This window comes from Cucurbita pepo, chromosome 14 (genome assembly GCF_057944985.1).
Source record: "Cucurbita pepo subsp. pepo isolate OVF chromosome 14, ASM5794498v1, whole genome shotgun sequence".
NCBI lineage: Eukaryota > Viridiplantae > Streptophyta > Magnoliopsida > Cucurbitales > Cucurbitaceae > Cucurbita > Cucurbita pepo.
Window position 1 is genome coordinate 5,820,531 of NC_141811.1, and position 21,704 is coordinate 5,842,234.

The 21,704-nt window shown below is 34.2% G+C and overlaps 4 protein-coding genes across 4 annotated transcripts; 3 read left to right on the forward strand and 1 right to left on the reverse strand.

Annotated features, from left to right (window-relative positions):
• On the forward strand, positions 1-680 carry LOC111810416 (uncharacterized). The gene has a single exon (XM_023697123.2). The coding sequence runs from the start codon at positions 32-34 to the stop codon at positions 509-511; it is 480 nt and encodes a 159-aa protein (XP_023552891.2). The 5' UTR covers positions 1-31; the 3' UTR covers positions 512-680.
• Positions 681-1,921: 1,241 nt separating this feature from the next.
• On the forward strand, positions 1,922-7,671 carry LOC111810272 (protein DETOXIFICATION 27). Its single transcript, XM_023696930.2, has 8 exons — positions 1,922-2,315; positions 2,403-2,944; positions 3,024-3,110; positions 4,294-4,350; positions 6,441-6,679; positions 6,787-6,905; positions 6,975-7,064; positions 7,349-7,671. The coding sequence occupies exons 1-8, from the start codon at positions 2,049-2,051 to the stop codon at positions 7,403-7,405; spliced, it is 1,458 nt and encodes a 485-aa protein (XP_023552698.1). The 5' UTR covers positions 1,922-2,048; the 3' UTR covers positions 7,406-7,671.
• Positions 7,672-10,803: 3,132 nt separating this feature from the next.
• LOC111810248 (homeobox-leucine zipper protein ATHB-16) lies at positions 10,804-12,565 on the forward strand. Its single transcript, XM_023696901.2, has 3 exons — positions 10,804-11,154; positions 11,351-11,724; positions 11,808-12,565. Exons 1-3 carry the CDS (start codon positions 11,100-11,102, stop codon positions 12,300-12,302), a joined length of 924 nt encoding a protein of 307 aa, XP_023552669.2. The 5' UTR covers positions 10,804-11,099; the 3' UTR covers positions 12,303-12,565.
• A 5,148-nt stretch (positions 12,566-17,713) lies between these two features.
• Positions 17,714-18,854, reverse strand: LOC111809802 (ENTH/ANTH/VHS superfamily protein). The gene has a single exon (XM_023696232.2). The coding sequence runs from the start codon at positions 18,817-18,819 to the stop codon at positions 17,728-17,730; it is 1,092 nt and encodes a 363-aa protein (XP_023552000.2). The 5' UTR covers positions 18,820-18,854; the 3' UTR covers positions 17,714-17,727.
• Positions 18,855-21,704: the final 2,850 nt, after the last annotated feature.

Below are 21,704 nucleotides of genomic sequence, written 5' to 3' on the forward strand. Positions count from 1 at the left end.
ATTGCTTTTCATTTCAACTTCCCAGAGAGAAATGAAGATGGGTTTTCAATTTCTAATGGTTTTGGCTTTATTTGCCACTTCTTCAATGGCTCAGGCTCCCGGCGCTGCTCCGGCTCAGCCACCCACCACTCCGGCCGTTCCTCCGCCGTCTACTCCTCCCCCAATAGTCGCTCCCGCCACTCCACCACCGGCTGCAACCCCACCTCCCGCCACTCCTCCACCAGCCATGACCCCACCTCCTACCCAACCACCATCATCCCCACCGACCCAACCACCAGCTTCACCTCCTACATCACCAACCCCACCACCAAAGGAAGGCCCGGCCTCATCTCCGACACCATCCTCTGCCTCGCCGCCATCACCACCATCTGAAGGAATGGGCCCGTCCGCTAGCCCTGGACCCAACTCGCCGCCACCTCCACCGGGAGATAACGGCGCAGCCACCGTTAGCCGGGGAGTGATGGTGGGCGGTGCTGTGGCGGGAGCTCTGTTGGCAATGGTGTTTGCTTAGATAGATTTGTTGAGGGAATTTAAAATTGAAATTGAAATTGAAATTGAAATTGAAATTGATGTAGCGTTGTTTGTTTAAAATTAATTTGGTGTATGTTTTGTGGATTTGGAGTTTGATTATTGATTTGTTGTTGTTCTTGGGTGATTCATTATTCTAATTGTTGGTTACATATCATAGTGTACATCCAATTATCTTCAATAAACATTCATACATTTATTTAGCATTTCCATAATAAATTTGCATTAAACCCGACTAAAAGTTTCTCTAGATCTCGAACAAATTACTATCATTTTTTTTTAAAGATAAAATAAAATATTCCATGTTCGATAAATCTAGAACAAGATGTTTTTAGATCTGATAGATTTTGAACGAAATTTCTCTAGACGTTCTAGAATGTTTCTGATCTCAAATCTAAAATAGGTCTAGTTTACTTGTGCGACTATAATAGGATGTCCTGGGGCTAAATGTTACAATTGCAATCGTCCGGATGTTTACAAGTGATTGCGTGGCACTCACTTGTAATTTCGTGTGAGTCAGCTAATTCAAAATCGTGTCGCCTATGGCTGGATGGCGTATGCTCAAGCCTCTAGATCTTGTTTGAGAATAAAGTTTTAGAAAGCAAAGTTAAGGAGATTTTTGAGAGAGAGTTCGAAAGGAAGGTTGGAAACAAAGTCATAGGTTATAAATGAGAAAGGCAACACAACGGCTTAGATAACATATAACTCACCAATAGGAAGAATTGACGACTAGTCACATAGTCTACCAGGCGTAGACATGATTATGTCCAAACGTCATGCACTTAGAAAATAAAAAAAAAAACTATATATCATGAAAGTGGTAATGGAAAACGGTAAAGTGATACAACACAAGGGGTTTGGCATGCAAGACGTATGCGGCCATGGGTAAGATGCCTACAAGCATGATCCCGACACTAGAACTAGATTGACAAGTCAAAGATAAAGGAAGAAAGAGAAAAAAATAAAAGAGGAAGAAAAGACGTTTAAGGTTGAGTCAATAGATTTGAGTGTGAAGTTGAGTTGTCAAACGGTTGTTGGAGTTAGGGGTGTACATGAGCGGGTTTGATTGGGTTGAAGGAATTTTTTTGGACCAACCCAAATGTTCGGGTTGGTTGAATTAGTAACCCAATCCTCCTCTCTATTTTATATCTATGACAAATATATGTTTGTAGACTCATTTAATTATTATGAATATTTCTTTTTATTCTTTGTTCGAATGAAAAAATTTGTAACCGTTCACGTCCACCGCTAGTAGTTATTGTCCGTTCTAGCCTGTTATGCATAGTGGTTAATCTCTTCTCCTCTTCAATCAACGTGAAATCTAGTAATTTTCATTTGAAGCGGGTTTGAACAGCCTCTTTACTTGGAAAACTTAGACTTGGTGTCGAAGGAAGCGTTGAAAAAACGGGCAGCCTCAGCCGTCGGCCGTCAGCAGCCGCCATATTTGCTTGCACAAATATACCTTACACCGCTTCTTTTCTCTATTTATTCTCCTTCCATCTCTTTCTTTCTCTCTTAAAATGGCTACAAACATCATAGAACAGGAATCCACCGTACCCCTTTTGCAGTCAAAGCCTAAACACAATGGCAATGGAGCCCTCCCGACAAGGATTTGGGTCGAGTCCCAAAAGCTCTGGCACATCGTCGGTCCAGCCATCTTCAGCCGCCTCGCCTCCTACTCCATGTTGGTCATCACCCAAGCCTTCGCCGGCCATTTGGGTGACCTCGAGCTTGCCGCAATGTCCATCGCCAATAATGTCATCGTCGGCTTCGATTTCGGCCTCTTGGTAATTTCCCCCGAGTGAGTTTATACTCACAGTGGACAATATCAAAATCGTGTTAATTCCTAACAAAATTAATGCGTCTTTTTGCAGTTGGGGATGGCCAGCGCCTTAGAGACGCTTTGTGGGCAAGCTTATGGAGCCAAGAAATTCCACATGTTGGGGATTTACATGCAGCGTTCTTGGATTGTTCTGTTCATTTGCTCTGTTTTGATTTTGCCCATTTATTTATTTGCAACCCCTGCTCTGTTGCTTCTTGGGCAGCCGCCGGATTTGGCAGAGCTTGCAGGGAAAGTGGCGGCGCTATTAGTGCCTTTGCATTTCAGCTTTGCTATTCAATTTCCTGTACAGAGGTTCTTACAGAGTCAGCTAAAGACAGCAGTGATTGCTTATGTTTCGCTGGTGGCATTGGTGGTGCACGTTTTGGTCAGCTGGTTGCTTGTTTATAATCTGGAGCTTGGGCTTGTCGGAACCGCCATTACCACCAATATTTCGTGGTGGGTTTTGGTTTTGGGGCTTTTTTTTTACGCCGTCTGCGGTGGCTGCCCTCTCACCTGGGCTGGGTTCTCCGTTGAAGCCTTTTCTGGGCTCTGGGAGTTCGTGAAATTGTCGGCTGCTTCAGGGATCATGCTCTGGTTTAATCCATTTTCTCTCATTGGGTTTGTGTTTTTGTTCGTCATTGATTTGAATTTGAGTTATTGAAATGTTTTGCAGTTTGGAGAATTGGTATTACAGAATATTGATAGTGATGACTGGAAATCTGGAGAATGCTAAGCTCGCAGTGGATGCTTTGTCTGTATGGTAACAGATCTAACCCTTTTGTCATTTGTTTAGTATCCATTGTTTGTGCAATTCCTCATAAACAAAGAACACTCAAATTTTGGTTGTGTTATTCATTTCCTTATTGCTACTTGCAACAAAATCCGTGTCTAGTAGGTAGGGGTGTTCTTGTGACTCGAAAATTCTTGCTGTCAAACTCAAATCGTAAGGGTTGAGTTGAGTTCAGTTTGGTTCTTCGGTTTGAGTGAAGTTGAATTTTTTGAAAATTGAAAATTTGGTTTGACCCATGTTGGAGATTTTTTTGATGGGTTAATTTGATCAACCCAAAAATTATGTTTTATAATGCACGTGAGTCGTACAGTGTTTTTAAGATTGTTATGAAAATTAAAAATATTTGGCGTTTGTAATTAATATTAGTGATGGGTTGTGACGGTATAAATGTTAGATCATTGAGTTTCGTGGGATTTTTAAGATTTACATAAATGACAGTTTTACCCTTCATGTGTTGTGTCTTCGTGACCCAATCCAACTAAAGCTAGAGAGTGTGGTTGAGTTAGATTGTGAGCCCTACTGGGTCACAGCCTGAATGTGAGATTCCACGTTGAATGGAGAGAGGAATAAAACATTTCTTATAAGAGTATGAAAACATCTCCCTAAAAGATGCATTTTAAAGTCATGAGGAATTGATGACGATACGTAATAAGCCAAAACGGACAATATCTGCTCGCGGTGAGTTTGGGCTGTTACAAATGGTATCAGGGTCAAACACCGAGCAGTGTGCTAGTGAGGACGCTGGGCTCCCAAGGGGGTGGATTGTGAGATCCCACGTCAGTTGGAAGGGGAAAGAACCATTTCTTACAAGAGTGTGTAAATTTCTTTCTAGCATACGCGTTTTAAATTTGTGAAGCTGATGGCGATGTAACACTGAGTTTGGGCTGTTACACTCAACCAACTCGAAATTTTGAGTTTGTCCAAAAATTTCTCGAGTCCAACCCTATACACCCGTATTAATAAGATTCTTATTAGACATAAAAGATTTAAGGAATAAAAAATCGAACATTCATGAATCTAGTTGACATTCAATTATGTATAATAAGATTTAATTAAAACATCATAGTCAAGAGAGTTACGTTTTCAATTTGTGTTCTTTCTTTGTTCCATGAATTTGCTCATAACACCCGACATTTTCTATAATTTAACACAGCATGACGATCAACGGCTGGGAAATGATGATCCCATTTGCGTTCTTCGCCGGCTCCGGGTAAATTTACTTATATGCCCCTTCCTTCCTCGTTTTATTTTACTATTTATGTGCAAATACCTCACTTATTTTATTTTAATAATGACATCGCATGTGCCAAACAGCATCCTTCCAAACCCATCCTTATCTACATTTTATTTATTTATTTATTTTCTTTTTCTTTTTTTTACAACAAAGTCAGGGTTTAATATGTCATTTTGGTTTTTACAGAAATTAATGTTTTGCTCATGAACAATTGGTCTAAAAATAAATAAAAAAACATGAAAAATATAAAAGAAAAATGAAGGGTAAAAATGTCATTTACGTAAATCTTAAAACCTCAAGATTCAAAAACGACCTCCAAAATATACAACGAAAAGGATTCGTACCTCTTTTAGGTATCTCGAGTTAAAGGTATGCAAGTTAAATCAAAACACGTCTACCAAAAATAGGTTACTTTCGTCATCGTCAGCTTCTTAGGGAGTTTATACTCTCTACTCGTTACCACTAAATGACAAAGATACCTAAAATACCGAGGCATTTATATTTCTACCGAACAAATTATATTTAATTTATTTATTTTTAATTATTTTTATAATTATTGATTTTAGTCGATTTTTTTTATAATAAATTGAATGAAATTATATTTTTTGTAAGCCATAAAGTGAGATTTTCTTTATATATATATTATTAAAAATTGTATGAACAGTTTTGGTTTTAATTAATTTGTTAATATAATATTTATTTTTAAAAATAATTTTAAGTAACTGATCAGATGTTTTCTTTAAATTATTTAAATTAAAGTTTAGTATAAACTCTATTGGATAAAATTTTAAAATTAACCAATTTATTTGTCATAAATTGATTATTATGTTTAACAGAGAATATTAAATTTTTATTTTTGTGTTTAATTTTTTAAAATGTCGAATAAGTCAAAGACCTATTAGACATAAATTTAATGTTGGATGAAAGTCACGACTGCTAAGTTAGGGAATGATCATGAGTTTATAATCAAGGAATACTCTCTCCATTGGTTTGAGCCATTTTGGGAAGCCCAGAGCAAAGTCATGAGAGCGTATGCTCATAATGGACAATATCGTACCATTGTGGAGAGTCGTGTTCATCTAACACTTAAAAAAAGTTTATGGGCCATTAGATTTGTTACGTATGATAGTAAATATTACCTAATTAAGTTATCATAAAGGTAAAAAAGGAAGGAGGGTGTCTAATTTATGAAAGAAATGATATATATATATATCGCTTTACCCTTTCCATGCCAATAAAGATGATAATAATACAATGCATGATTGAACTTCAACCTATCTTTTGTTACGGGACTATTACTGTAATACCTCAAGTTCATCATTAGTAGATATTGTTCACTTTGGCTTGTTATGTATCGCTATCAATATCATGGGTTTGAAACGTGTTACTATGAAGAGAGTTTAGCTCTACTTTGACCAGTGACTCACATTATCTGGTGACTAGCTCTGATATCATTTGTAATAACCCAGGCCAACTGTTAGCAGATATTGTCCGCTTTGACCTGTTACGTATCGTCGTTAATCTCACGATTTTGAAACACGTCTATCAGGGAGAGGTTCCCACACTTCTATAAGGAATGATTTGTTCCTCTTTCCAACTGATGTGAGATCTCACAATGGCCTTCGCCCCACATCGGTTGGAGAGGGGAACAGACGCGATAAGTAACAGACCAAAGCGGACAATATCTAACGGTAGGTTTTGATTGTTACAAATGGTATTAGAGTTAGATACTATGTGGTGTGTCAACGAAGACGCTAGAACCCCTGTGAGATCCCACATTGGTTGGAGAGGGGAACGAATCATTCCTTATAGGAAGCAGAAAAGCGTTTTAGAACTGTAAGGTTGACGGTGATACATAACAGGCCGAAACGGACAATATCTTCAAGCGGTGGACTTGGGCTATTACAGTTACGAACAATAGAACCATCCACATATCTCTATAATGATATGATATCGTCCACTTTAGATTAAGTTCTTATTAATCTTCGTGTCAACCGGTTTCATACCAATAAAGATGTTGCGCTCTTATTCATGAACTCGAAATCTTCTTATTAATGTGTTTATAGAGTGAGGGTAGCAAATGAGCTGGGAGCTGGAAATGGGAAAGGAGCAAGGTTTGCAACAATGGTGGCTGTCGGGACATCGGTCGTAATTGGGCTGTTTTTTTGGATAATCATTATGAAATTTGACACTCAGATCGCTTTGATATTCACTTCTAGTCAAGTGGTTCTAAAGGAAGTAAACAAGCTATCCATTCTCTTGGCTTTCACCATCCTTCTCAACAGCGTTCAACCCGTTCTTTCGGGTACGTTTAATCGTTCAAAAACGAACTTGAAAAATTGTATTCATCTTCAAAGTTTAAGAGATTAATGAACGTTTATTTTGTATAAATTGAACGTTTATTTTGGGCAGGTGTGGCCGTTGGTTCGGGGTGGCAATCATACGTCGCGTATGTTAACTTAGGTTGCTATTACCTTATTGGATTACCTCTTGGGATTGTGATGGGTTGGGGCTTCAACCAAGGAGTTATGGTATTCTTCTTATTCATCTTTTTATATAGCATCACGTTTTTACGTTACTAATGATGTGTTGAAAATTAGGGTATATGGGCCGGAATGATATTCGGTGGAACCGCAATTCAAACGCTGGTATTGTGCATTATGACCATTCAATGCGATTGGGATCGAGAGGTATCCTTCACGAGAATACTCTTACCGTTAATTTTAGATAAAAACTGTTAATACTTTATTTCGAAAACACCCTCGAAATTTAAAAAGTTTCATTAATATCTTTCAACTTTTTCAAAAAGTTAAACAATACCGGTTAATATTATATATAAAGATTCAAAAACTAAAATTTACTATCGGACTTAATTAATTTATGTATTTTTAAACCCTAAACTTTTCATTTATGAATATATATATATATATATATATATATTAATTTCATTGGGTTAAAATTGATTAATTTTCAGGCCGAGAGAACAAGCTTACACATTAAGAAATTGGCGGAAGAAACTCAAGAGCAATGAGACTAATAATATGCGTACTACTTAAAATACTCAAGTCACGTGCTACTCTTATTTTTCTAAGGTAAATGTAAAATACTTTTGCATGATAACTACGTTACAGTAACAACCATAAAACTAAAATTAGGGTAGACTACCACCGATGTTAGGAATCGATTCTTACTTATTTTTAGCTATATTGTTTTAGCGACTTTAGTATAAACGTTTAAGTTCGTGGTGTCATTATGAAATATTTTAAATGAATATTTCCTCCACCATCGTGTCATCAATTTATACCTCTTAAATTATTTGTATTAATAAATGTATTTAATTATTCTTTTTACAATTTGTTTAGTATATATATATATATAGCATTCAAATAGAAGACACAATTTATAAACATGCTACACTTATTATTACTCATTAAATTCAAGAATCTGTAATTAATTCAATTCTCATAAAATACTAAATTAATAAAAAAAATATTTTCAATAATTTGAATGAGTTAATATTTTATTTTAAAAATACTCTTAAATTTTTTTAAAAATGTATTAAATACTTTTACTATAGTTAAAAATGTCTATGAAATTTTAAAGTAGCATCGACTCCTTCATTTTTATTAAAATAAAATAAAAACTTGCCGTCGACGAAAAGTGTATATTGACATCTCATATATTATCTTTAAATTTATTATTATTTTTTTTAAAAGTTCGGGAGTATTTTTGAAATGTACATTAATAATAAAAATATTTTTGAATTTTTGTAAAAGAATTTAAAAGCGAAATTTATGAAAAATTTAGTTTATGAAGTTTGTAAAAAGGGTTTTTTTTTTTTTTTTTTTCAAAACTTAAATTAGGTATTTTAAAAATATTTTTAAAAATTGAAAAATATATCTAAAATGAATTATAATTATAATTTTTTTTTTTTTTTTGGAAAATTTGAAGAATATATAATTTTAGATTAATTTATTGTCCGAAAAAGGTAAGGTAGTTCCATTATTGCATTATATTGATTCCTATAATTAATGGCATTAATTAGATGCATGCTTCTAAGCACAAAAAACAACCAAAAAAAAAGGGAATGCATGATTGTAATTTGGTTGGTAACATATATAGCTTAACATAACATCACACTTTACCCTACTCATATCGCCTTATTTTTATTTCCTTATTATTATTTTTTAAAAAATACCCGTCTTTTAATCTAGATTTTATTTAATGATTTTGATTAAAATCGAGGTTTAGATGTAACAATCCAACTTCTAAAATATAATTAGACTAGACTTTCGTATTGTGTTACGTGTTAAAATGTCATCACTAGCCCAATAGGACGAGTAATTATATTTATGATTCAGTATTTTAGGAAAATGATTTAAGTATTTTAAGAAAAAGTTAGAAATTTTAAGAATAAATTGATGGCATAAATACCCTTCCATCTCATCCTTCCAAAAAATCCCATGCAATACAAACAGTTTCTACTTTGTAAATCTCTTTTTGATTTGTCTTAATAAAGTGTAACGACCCAGATCCACCGCTAGCAGATATTGTCCTCTTTGGGTTTTCCTTCAAGGCTTTAAAACGCGTCTACTAGGGAAGGTTTCCACACCCTTGTAAATGGTGATTTGTTCTCCTCCCCCAACAAATGTGGACATCACAATCTACCCCCTTCAGGGCCCAGCGTCCTTACTGGCACACCGTTTCGTCTCTACCCCCCTTCGGGGAACAGCAAGAAGGCTGGCACATCGTCTGGAACCTGGCTCTGATACCAATTGTGATGTCCCACATTTGTTGGAGAGGAGAACAAATCACCATTTATAAGGATGTGGAAACCTTCCCGTAGTAGACGCGTTTTAAAGCCTTGAGGGAAAGCCCAAGGAGAATAATATCTGCTAGCGGTGGATCTAGGTCGTGCAAGTCTTTACCACAGAAAGTTGTATTTAACATTACGATGAACTTTCAAAATTCAATCAAGCAGTAACTTAAATCCCAAAGATTAAATATTAGGATTATCGAGTAAGTGGCTCAATGAAATCATGACTAATGCTACTATGACTATAATGGGACCTAAAACTTTGAAATTTCGATTTTTATCTTCGGATGTGCACAAAGACATTGTTCTGTAGGGACTTGTCTCGAACGAGAAGACTTCTTATTTAAACGAAAAATGAAGGGAAGCAGAAAGAGATTTACCCTCAAACGTGGGCAAGAGATAGGGCTCTAATCTCTACCCTATCCCTGTTCTAATATTTAAATTTTATATTTATAAATTATTATTGAATTTATTATGATATTTTATTGGACGTAAATTTTTTTATAAATAAATAGATATTTTAAATATTAATATTTTAAAAAAAAATTCAAACTTGATAAAATAAATTATTTATTTTGTGTCTTTTAATTGGTTTGTTTGGTTCTAAAGTCGTGTAGTTTATTATATTTTATAAAGAAGGAAAATAAAAGGCCTCATTTTTGTTAATAACTTGATGTGACAATTAACTTGATGTCATATGCACGTGCGAACAAACCATTAAAAAAAATAGAATAAAGAAAAATAAATTTTATGTCTCTTTAAAATATTCTTGTATTTTTATGGTAAAAAAAAAATGGCCTTTTACTCCTAGGAGTAAAGTGAAAAAAAATTAAGGGTAAATTACATTTTAAGGTTCCCAACATTTACTAAAGGGTTTGATTTGGTTCGGTCATGGTGATATTGTCTACTTTGAGCATAAGCTCTCGTTGCTTTGCTTTGGCTTCCTTAAAAGCCCTCATACCAATGGAGAGAGTATTATATGTTTATAAACTCATGATCATTCCCTAAATTAGCCAATGTGAGACTTTCATCATCTAACATGAATTTCTATGATGTTGTGCACAAGTGAATCGTCGAAATTATCCATCTATGTGTATGAAAGTGACCATGGAGTTGTAGTTTTATTTTCACATTTAACCCGAACACAAGTTTCACCAAATATTCTAAAAAACATTTTTCAACCAGAGCGTGCCGAGGTCGTGGCGTGGTAAATGTGATTTTACTAGGGTGGTAATTTGTGAGAAAAAAAAAAAAAAAAATTTACCCCACGCTTGGAGGAGTAAAAAAAAAGCAATTTGTTCAGGATTTGGGGATTGTCGATTAGTTGGACAGACAACTCCGTTGTGACGGGCCCCGGATACGCTGACGCCAACCAAATCTTACCGGCTTAAATCCCGATGCCCGAGCCGAGCCGAGCCGAGCCGGTGAGAAGAAAGTTGCATTTGGATCACAATTTAGAGTTAATTTCATTTGGGATTTGGGAAATGGGAATGGGAACTCCAGCATGACCTAACCGCAGTCAAATTGTAACCCAAGTTTGATTTATTTAAAGAGAGAGAAAGCAGGAAGGCCACCTGGGTTCTGAACTGGCTTGCTTGCTTCACTCATCATCATCATCATCATCCTTCCCATTTCTCTTCTATTTCCATGTTTTTTTTTGCTTAATTTGATCCGTTTTTCTTCTGGGTTTTGCTTGTAATCTTCTAAAATGGGTTCTGAGGGAGAAGAAATCTTGAAGAACAATGATGATGAAGCAGGAAGAAGGAACAATTTGTACAGTGATTGTGAGCAGCTCTGTTCAACAAATTGTTCAGACACTTAAAAAACAAACCAAGAACAATCATTAAAATCATCATCGTCTTCATCTTCTAAGTTTTCTGTGTGTTTAATTTTGTGCTGATTCGCAATCATGAAGAGACGATCAGATTCCATGGCTGCACTCATCTCCACTTCCCCAACATCAGGTTTACATTAAAACCACCAATTTCTTCCCCCTTTTGTTTTTGTACTTGTAATTTACAGACAAACCCATGTGGGTTTCTTTTTCTGTCTCCTCCGACTTATGGTCAATCAATCAATCAACCAATCAGCTTGTTTCCTTTCTGGGTTTTGCAAGATTCGATGGATTTTTGAGTAATTCTTTGCCAATTTTGTGTACAGATCAAGAACAGAGTCCGAGAAATAAGAACAGTAACCATGTTTATGAGATGGAATTCCAGTGTATGCTTGATGGGTTTGATGAGGAGGAATTAGGGCATGTTTCTGAGAAGAAAAGGCGACTTGGTGTGGAGCAAGTTAAGGCGTTAGAGAAGAATTTCGAAGTTGAAAATAAGCTCGAACCAGAGAGGAAAGTGAAGCTTGCTCAAGAACTTGGATTACAGCCTCGACAAGTGGCTGTTTGGTTCCAAAATCGTCGAGCTAGATGGAAAACTAAGCAATTAGAAAGAGATTATGGTGTTCTTAAAACCAATTACGACAATCTTAAACTCAGTTTTGAAGCTCTCCAAAATGATAATCAAGCTCTTCTCAAAGAGGTAAAAATTCTAGCCCTCCCCTGTTTTTTTGAAGGTTCAGAAATGTTGTAATCATTATGAACTCTGTAAATTTATGTTAGCAGATTCGGGAATTGAAAGCAAAGATTCAAGAAGATAACTCAGAGATGTTGGTGCCGGTCGATTCTGAAAATGCTCTGATTGAACAAACTAAGCCGGAAATTACCGATGACTTCTCTGTTCCACCGGCGAGAAGCTTCAACAACAATGGCGGAGAAGGGGATGAGCCACCCACAAAAGATGGGTCATCCGACAGCGATTCGAGCGCGATTTTAAACGAAGATTACAGCCCCACGGCGGGCGTTTCTTCACCGGGAGTGCTGCAGAACAACAACCATTTCATGGCGGGAGCGATACCTCCATCATCTCCGTCCATCGGCACCGCTGGCGTGAAACTGAACTGCGCGACGACGGTGCTGAATTACTTGCAGTTTCAAAAGGGGTATCAACAAACCCAGATGATGTTTCCGAAAATGGAGGAGCATAATTTCTTCGGCGGAGAGGAGGCTTGTAACTTCTTTTCCGATGAGCAAGCTCCGAGTCTGCACTGGTGGAGCTGAATCCATGGCGGAATTTAAGAGAATAATAATAGAAAAAAAGTAGATTTCGAAATTTGGATGTGCAGTGATGAAGGAAGAAGATGATGAAATTGGAGAAATTGAGGTGGTCCTTTTTTCCTGTTCTTCTTCCATGGAAAATGAGGAAGATCGTAACAGAAATCTACGCTGTAAAAATTAAAACCAGAAAAAGAAAGAGAGGAGAAAATCAAATAGGGTTTAGAAAATGATGTAATGGAGAAAATAATCATAGAGTCCGTTCTTTTGCCGTCGTCTAAACAATACTTCACAAACTTGAGCTCAATTCTCGATGCTCGTAACAACGAAAATATAAAAGTGAGCAGTGTAATGAGTTAAAACGGATAATATCTACGATGGGTTTGGTTGAGGTCGTTAGAAATTACGACTCTCTACACTCGTACACGATATTGTCCACTTTGAGGGTTTGGTTGGAATCACGACTCTCCACAAGAGTATGATATTGTCCACTTTGAACCTAACCTCTCATGATTTTGTTTTGGTGGTTTTGGTTGGAATCACGTATGATATTATTTACCATGAGCAGAAGCTCTCACGGCTTTGTTTTGGGCTTCCGCCTCATTCCAATGAGATGTATTCTTTTACTTATAAACCTATGATCATTCTCTAAATTAGCTAAGGTGGGACTCACTCTCAACAGGGGTGTCACAAATTGTATTAGAGCCAGACACAAAACGTTCAGCGAGGACATTAGGCCACAAAGGGATAGGTTGTAAGATCCCACGTCCATTGTAAAGGAAAACAAAAAGGAGAGGGATGATTGGATCCCGAAAAGACGTGTGTATTGGGAGCCGCAACTTTTTTAACGCACCCTAAACCATCCCCCAACTTTATGCCCTAAAAGTCAAGCCAACTCCGACCCAACCCGACCCCTCTTCATTTTTATGCCTTTTTCTTGCACACAAACAAAATCACTTTTTTTTTTTCTTTCTTTAATTAATCTATATTTACATTTTGAAACCAATCTTTAATCTAAAACAAAATTACATGCTACATCCACTCTAATTGGATCCGATCACATATCATAGTCGAGCATTGATCGATAAATTAAATTCAATCATAAAATTAAAAGAAAATGTGACAAACTCAATTATAAAATTTTTAGGTTTGTTTTTAATAAAAATAAAATGTTAATTTAAATTAATAAATTAATTTAAATATATATTTAAACAAAGGGAGGGGGGAGGAGGGTAAGAGAGAGAGAGAGAGGAGCACATGGGCGCTGACGTGTCTAGTATTGTGCGGTTAAAGCTGTAGTGATTGTGCGTACGTACTCTCTGATCTCCCTTTCATGTACACGTGTACGGTTGATGGGACCTCTCTCTGTTTCTTCTACAAAATTACACTTTTCTCCCTTCATTTTAATTTTAATTTTTATTTCTATAATAATACTATTCCCCTTTTTCCTTTTCTTTTTCTATTTAAAAACATTTTAATCTATTTAATTCCCATTTCAACCAATCCAATAATAAAATTTCATTTTAAATAGTTAAAGAAATATATATTTAAAGCAGAAAGAAAAGGGCATTTTGGTCATTTAGTTATTGGTGCGAAGGTTTGCACCTCAGGGTGGAGGCAGTGCATGGGATGGGAAACAGATGGAGAGAGAGGGGGGTTCGGCAACGCAACTTTGCTTATTATTTAAATAAATAAATAAATAAATAAATAACTAAATAATAAAAATAATAATAAAAGAAAAGGCACGGGACCCACTTTCAAAGCTATACTACCAAAAAGATAGGAGTGGGCCCCACGTCAGGCATGTGATTGCGGGTCCCATGTATCATTTAAACAGAAACACGTCACCGTCACTACAAACGGACAAAAATATAAAATAAAATTGATTTTTTTTTTTATATTCAAATTACAAATCCCTCTTACCTTCTTCTCATAAATTATTAAATTATTAAATTATTAAATATATGTTTATTTTAATATTAGATTAATTTTAAAAAAAATATTAATAAAATTTTAAAAATAGCACAATAGATTATCTTCATTTTAATGTCACTTTTTAAAGCTTATTGATATTTTTTAAATTAAATATATTTGCAAAAGATTAAAACTTTTTAAAAATCTTTTTATAATATAAAAAATATTTCTGAAATAAAATATTAAAAATTAATAACAGGTGGACGGATAGGATTGAGTGGCTTTTCTAAGAAGCCTATTGATTGGTGACAGCTCTCAATTCCCTCTTTTGGATTTTGTTTTATTTAGAAAGAAAAACAAAAATTGTTATTATTTATTTTTTAAAAAATATATATTTAAAATTATATTTTTTTACATATCGACCCTTCATATATTTTCACACTAGTAACATATTATTCATTTTGAGAATAAGCTCTTATAGTTTGTTCTTTATGTCGAACATTTCCTTTACTCAATACACATAAAGTCGAGAAGTGCCACATGTCTTCATACGAGTTCTTCACACGTGGCAATATTTCATTGGTTAAAATATAAAGTGGAAATTCAAATTCAAAGACTCTAATTTTGCTTTTATGCATTTAAAAAATGGTTTGATTCACCCACTCCCCCAATTTATGCATCTCTCTCTTTTTTATTTCTTTATTTATCCACCAAATTATTAATATACTAATTAAAACCAATTAAAAAAAACTAAATATAATTAGATAAAGAATCTTTTAGAAGTTAGCTTACAAATTGGTGGTATGCTCCACTATTAGGGTTCTCTCTATGTCACGTGGATTTGTTAGGAGCCACGACTCTCCACAATAGTATAATATTGTCTACTTTGAGTGTTCTCGTGGCTTTGCTTTGGGCTTCTCCAAAAGGTTTCATACCAATAGAGATAGTATTCCTCACTTATAAACCCATGATCTTCCACTAAATTAATCAACGTGGGACTCACTCTTAATAATCTCAAATTTAATTCTTGTAGCTAATTTTATATTAGGGTTTGGATTTAATGGGGGTATTTGTTTTATTTTACTTTTAAAATTAATAATAATGGAAGATTTTGAATAATTTGAAATATAAAAAAAATCATTTTTTAATACTTAAAATATCTCGAAATGGAGGAAATAAAAATTAAAAAAAAAAAAGGGCAGATGGACAAAAATGACCCTATAGTGATGGGTAAATTTGAAACTTGGAAGGGAGAATGTTGTAATTCGGCAGTTGATAAGAGAGCTGAAACGGCGGCTGGTGAGCTACGCCGAGAGGAATCAATTAATTAAATTAAAGAAATGTGAATACGACAGAATTCCAAAGCTGAAATTTCAGTGAGGATGAAAGCGACATCCCAATTTCTTCCATATTTCAATTTATTTATTAATTTATTTATTTTCTCTTTAATTAATTAATTTATATATATATTATATATATATATTAAAACAAAACTGTCCATCTCAACCTTTTCAGATTTCTCTTAGTTTTTCCCAGGAAACTGTTTATGAACACCAAAATTTAGTTGACCATTTACCATGACCTTTTTTTTTTTTTTTTTTTTTTTTTTTTTTTTAAATATATATAGGAAAAATTATTATTATTTATTTATAATTTCTATTTTTTTTGAATTTTTTACTTTAAAAATAGATTGGAAGTCTTTTTCAAATAAGAAAAAATTAATGATTGAAAGCAACTTCTTTTTTTAAATTTTTACAAATAAATAAATAAATATTGAGAGGATAAGTTTATTTTATTGAAAATGGATTACTAAACAATAAACTAATTAATTAATTAGAAATAAATGATTAGATATTTTAAAAATAAATTGTCTGGTCTCTTTTAGTCTTAAGTAGAACAAAGTGTAACAGTACTATACAGTGTATTGTAATGTTTATAACAAGGGGACAAAAATTGGGAGCTGGGTAGTTGCTGAGTTCCAATATCTCTTGCCCGTTCCATTCATAATTATTTTATTAAATCTCGAGAGGAATTGTGACCCAAAGGGAAAGATGAAGACGAAAAAGACTTCCTTATCCGAGCCTGGATGGACGGTGTGGGAGTATGGCCATATGCGAGTGGAAGTGTTGTAGTACTGGGGATTATACTACGTCGCTTTCACCATTCATCCACCTCACCAATCAATTAAATGCGAATATTCTCAAACAAATAATAACTTTTTAACGAAATATCTCCTTTCAATTCTATACATTTAAAATTGGTGTCTATTAAATAGCCAAAATAATGAATTTTGTAACTTAATAATAATAATAATAATAATAATAATAATAATAATAATAATAATAATAATAATAATATTGTTTTGTTTTCAAATTACCTCAAAAATGGGCTTAGTTTTGGGCTGGTTATGACTATTTTTCACTAGTTGGGCCTATTTGGATGTTTTAGCCCAAATGGAATTAAACTAAATTATGATGTAATTTGTACGAGTACACGGGTTGGGTGATTAGTGATCCGAGTAACTCAAATAGAGTTCATAGTCTAACTTTAGTTTTTTTTTAATTATTTTTTAAAAAATTCTATTTATCTACCCTGCATATTAGGTTAATAATTAAAATATTTTGAAGGTCAAATATCAAACATTTACAAGTCACAACACATCATTAACGTCCGTTACAAATGTTAAATATTATTTATCAAAATAAGGTTGGATTGGATTGTAACCCAATTTTTGGATTGGTCAGGTTGAACCAAAATGAAAAATGTCAACCAAAGAAAGAGGAGAGAAAATACCTTGAGCCAATGTTCGAGTACTAGGCGCTATGACACTGAAGTAACCTATGGCATACTCTCAAGAAAAACTCGAACGGCCTTCAACAAAAGGGTACTTGTACCTGAAACTGACACAAGTGGGTAGGTAGAGAGGGGCACAAACAACTCTCTCTAAGGAACTCGACAAAATAGCCTTGTAACACGGGAGAAGTGGTGTCTCTTCACAAAGGGGGTCGCAGTGACCAAACCTGAGAGACTATTTATCAAAAACACAGGTCTCGCAAAGTTGTCAGACCATGTATGGGGGTTAATGCCTGTCCAGTGTCGAAATGTCAAGGAAGTTGGCAACTTGATGACAAGGGAAGCTGGTGAAATGAAACCGTAGTGAACAGCAGCCGTAACTATAATGATCCTGAGGTAGTGAAATTCTTTGTTAGACAAATCGAATCGAATTTTTTATATTCCACAAATTCAACGCAACTGAAATCGAAAGATCTAACTCAACCATAAATTTTTTTTGATCGAAACGATTGGAATTCCTATTTTCAATTTTTTTCGACAATTTTTACAATAAAATAAGTTCGAGTTTAAGACTAAAATTATAATAATTGTTATTAAGCTGTAGTAAAATTGATACAATTTTTTAACTCTATGGTAAAAATATAATTTTTTATCCACACAAAACTTATCTACAAAATAATAAAAATGATTATAAAATAACGCCGTCTCTCTATAACAAATACAATCATTTAAGCAATAAATATGATTCCGTTATACCAAGAACCGGAATCCCTTTACAGGTGAAATCAAACCGCTCCGAACCGAACCGAACCGAGTGGCGATAAAGTTTAGCGTTATCCTGGTCCATAAACCGGCCCGAGTCGCTCATCCTGCTCTTCGTCCGGTCCAATTTACCGGTCTCCCGATGATCCTTGGACTCCCCAATCAAATTCCTGATCTCTCTAATGGAACCCCAAAATCCCTTCAATAAAATTTCGTGATTTCCAGAAATACCCCTCGATTGCTTTTCTTTGCAATCCTCCAGCCGTTTCAACGCGCAAACCAACTCCACCGATTCGCCGAAGCTCAGGCAACCGAGTCGCTGCCGAAACTCAGTAACTCGGGTTGAAATTTCCTTCGTAGCCGACAAGTAATCCTCACCGACAAAGGCGTAGATCTTATCCACTAATCCGTTTCCATTCAGATGCAAACAGTGAGGGATTTTCGAGACTTCTTCGATCAAACCCATAAGAGATTCGGTTTCTTTAAGCAAATCGGAGTTAAAAAAGCCCGAAATCTGCTCTGTTTTTTTCTCCCTCTCTGCATTTGAACTCGAAGAACCCACAAAAAAAAACCCCAAAATTCGGGAAATACACAAAACCGTTTCGATGTATTGGGCGTACCATCGAACCCAAGAGGAAAGCTCCCAAGAAATCGGATTGGAACTGTCGCGGAAATCGGAGAGTTTAAGGTAATTTCTACCGCCGGTGAAGGGAAAAACAGAGAGCTGGTCTTGTAGAATGAAGTCGCCGTTCTTGATGATGTGGTGGATGGCGATTAGGCACTTGAGGGCGACAGCGGAGTTTTGGGTACTCTGGAGACGGTCCATTAAGACTTCAAGGGCAGCAGCAGCGGTGGCGCGTGAGGTTTTGCCAAGAGAGAGAAGAACAGAGAGGTCCTTGTGAGTGGGCGGCGCGTGTGGGTCGTGCGTAGTGGCTCGGAGGAGAGCGAGCTGGAAGGAGACGATGTTGGGCTTGGCGAGAAGGGCAGCTTTGCTTTGAGAGGCTTTGTCTTTGATGAGTCCAATTAGGGAACTGAGCTTTTTCGTGCGCACCATTGAAAGCAGAACAGAGCAGAACAGAGCAGAACAGAGGAGAATTGGGTATGCAATTGGAGGGCGCAGAAGGAAGATATAATCTTGTTTTATCATTGTTTTATTTGATGTTCTTTTCTTTTTATATTAGAATGGAACATAAGTCCATATGTCAATAAAAAAAATAAAAACTAATACCATTTGCATTACTATTCTCCTTAAATTAATACCACTAATACCATTTGCAATACTACTTTCGTTTTTATATTCATACCTCGTGTAACGACTAACACATATCAAAATGAGTTCTTCCAGGAAGGCGCTCAATTAACGATCCGACACATATCAAAATGAGTCATTCTTGGAGGGTATTCAACGTAAAATTACTCTAATCAAAACACGTTTAAATATGACGTTAAACAAAAAAAAGGTGCACCATGTTGATATTGACAGTGACTTTCAACTATTTCAGTATTTTCTTAGTCATCTTATACTTAGATCACTCTTGTTTACATGTGGTCTAGTTTCATCCATGTACCTTTCATTTACTCAAGTGTCACACGTTGATTCATTCTAGTTTTTATACTTTTGACTTTAGTTCATGTTAGTATTTATATTTCTTAATAAACACATGAATGTCGAATACGTGCAAATCTAAATAGGAGGCAAAGAGCTATATGACTCGGTCATGCATCAAGTACACTCGTTCATCATTCTTATTGTGAGCAATCGTTATATATTGAGACTTATTCTAAGCTTTAAAGGGTTAAAAAGAAGAAATATTTAGTAAAATTCAATGGAATACTTCAAAGGTAATTAAAAGTATCTAATAGAACTCTAAACTTTTTAATTTTGTGTCGGCTAAATCTTTTAATTATAATAATGCTAATTAGATATTTTTTTTTGTTTAATAGATTATTAATATATTAGTTATTCTTCAAAGTCAATCCATTGACATTCTAAAAAGTCAACTCATTCTAAAATTTAAATAACTTTTTTCGATCTTTTTAATTAACTGTTTTTTTTTTTTTTTTTTTTTTTTTTTTTTTTTTTTAATTATAATAAAACTTTATAGCTTGGTAAAATAAATAATTAAACCATTATAGCATTATTTTTATTTATTTATTTATTTGTTTTTATGTGAACAACTTGTTTGTCAATTAATAGGATAGGTGGTCTTAGGTTAGAAATTTAATGCATAGGACCACAACGTTATGTGATTCATTTCGACATAGAATTTGGAAGATGTTTATGTCATAACTATTGAGCTAAATTGGTCAATGTTATACAGTTACAGTTGAAAAAAAATGATATAATAAGTTAAAAAACAGATATGGGCGTATAATTATCATTATTGTTACTATGAAAATAATGTACCATATAATCTAAAAAACAAATGAAAGACACTGATGTGAACGGGTATAGATCTCTTAGACTAGTTCAACTAGTTGGTCCGGTTAAGTTGGATCGGTCTAGTTCAATTTGACTGGTTCACTATATTTTTCTTTGATTTTTTAGCTGATTTTAACGATATTGATTTTTGGTGTGATTTTAAGGCTTGACTAGAAGTTTTCGTGAAATATTAAAAAAATGAACTTGTATGCGGGGTCTGTTATAGGGACATTTACTAACTTCTGATAATGCACTTGTCTAGTGAAAGGCAAGGGTCCGCATGAGTATGTAGTAGTTAGTTGAGTTCTGAGATCGTTCCCCTCAAGTTTCCTATCAAGATCGAAGACGGTTAGAGGGTTTTCATTTGACCTCTAAAAATGAACGGTCGAGATTGACAAGGTCCACATTTGTATCATAGTAGTTGATAGTTACAAAGTCATGCCCTTGTACATCTTTTAGTTAGTATGCACGTAGGATTGCTGTCCCATGATTATGTATGGGTCATGACACAATTAAGATGCACTATATTGAGACGTTTTAGGATTGTCAATTTCCCCTAGTAGTGATTGAGATACATTTATAGTTAGCTCACATATATATCTTAATTGACACGTACTGAGCCGTTATCCTATGTTATGATGCCACTATAACGGAATCTAGAGAACTACCAATTATATTTAGCAGTGAAAGAGTGTCTTGACCAACACAGATAACTTAGTTAGTTTGACACGATTCTAGTCAGTTGCAAGTCTAAACCAGTTTAGCTTAAAATTAAGATGGTTATATTTTACCATACGATTACTTTAATAGTTTGTTAATTTAATATCTGTTCCATAATTGTTAAATGTTGAAAAAATTCGACAAACCGCTTATTTTTACTATAAAATTAATTAAATAAATAATTAATATGAAATATAATTTAAGATCACACCCTTTGACTATAGTTCCCAATTGTGTTTTTTTAATAAAATAAAGTAAAATTATTCACAGACCATAACCTTTGACTATTATTGTTAATATTATTATTATTTTGACCAAACATTTTTTTTTCTATTATCTTTCATAGTTGCGTTTTTTTTTTTAATTCTTTCATCATTAACTAATTCTAAGACATTTTCAAACGCTATATATATATATTTTTTTTTTTTTTGCAAAAACTTATCAGTTAGTTATAAAATTCAAAATATAAAATAAATAAGAAAACCCAATAAAACGGTTACTTTTGAAATATTTTTGAATATTTTTGAATATTTTTTAAATTTATTAGACATAAAATTGTGTAAGTAATATTAATTAATTACAAAATTATATACTAATTACAACTTAATAATTTAAAACAAAAATTTAAACTATTATAAAAAAATTTAAAAGAAATTAATACAATTAAATTCAACCAATAATTATGAGATTTTATTTTATATTTTTATAATTTTAGAGAGTAATTACTAAAATTATATTCTACCACTTGTGGAAACTAAATAGAATGCAGTGGGAAAATAATAAATAAATAAATAATA

What these genes read in the sequence shown, in the direction of transcription:
- LOC111810416 (XM_023697123.2), top strand. Translation starts at nt 32, where the DNA reads ATGAAGATGGGTTTTCAATTTCTAATGGTTTTGGCTTTATTTGCCACT.
- LOC111810272 (XM_023696930.2), top strand. Translation starts at nt 2,049, where the DNA reads ATGGCTACAAACATCATAGAACAGGAATCCACCGTACCCCTTTTGCAG. An exon ending in GCTTCAGGGATCATGCTCTG is followed by an intron (nt 2,945 to 3,023) that starts GTTTAATCCATT and finishes AATGTTTTGCAG; the next exon opens with TTTGGAGAATTGGTATTACA. An exon ending in GCGTTCTTCGCCGGCTCCGG is followed by an intron (nt 4,351 to 6,440) that starts GTAAATTTACTT and finishes ATGTGTTTATAG; the next exon opens with AGTGAGGGTAGCAAATGAGC.
- LOC111809802 (XM_023696232.2), bottom strand. Translation starts at nt 18,819, where the DNA reads ATGGTGCGCACGAAAAAGCTCAGTTCCCTAATTGGACTCATCAAAGAC.
- LOC111810248 (XM_023696901.2), top strand. Translation starts at nt 11,100, where the DNA reads ATGAAGAGACGATCAGATTCCATGGCTGCACTCATCTCCACTTCCCCA. An exon ending in CTCCACTTCCCCAACATCAG is followed by an intron (nt 11,155 to 11,350) that starts GTTTACATTAAA and finishes TTTTGTGTACAG; the next exon opens with ATCAAGAACAGAGTCCGAGA. An exon ending in ATCAAGCTCTTCTCAAAGAG is followed by an intron (nt 11,725 to 11,807) that starts GTAAAAATTCTA and finishes TTATGTTAGCAG; the next exon opens with ATTCGGGAATTGAAAGCAAA.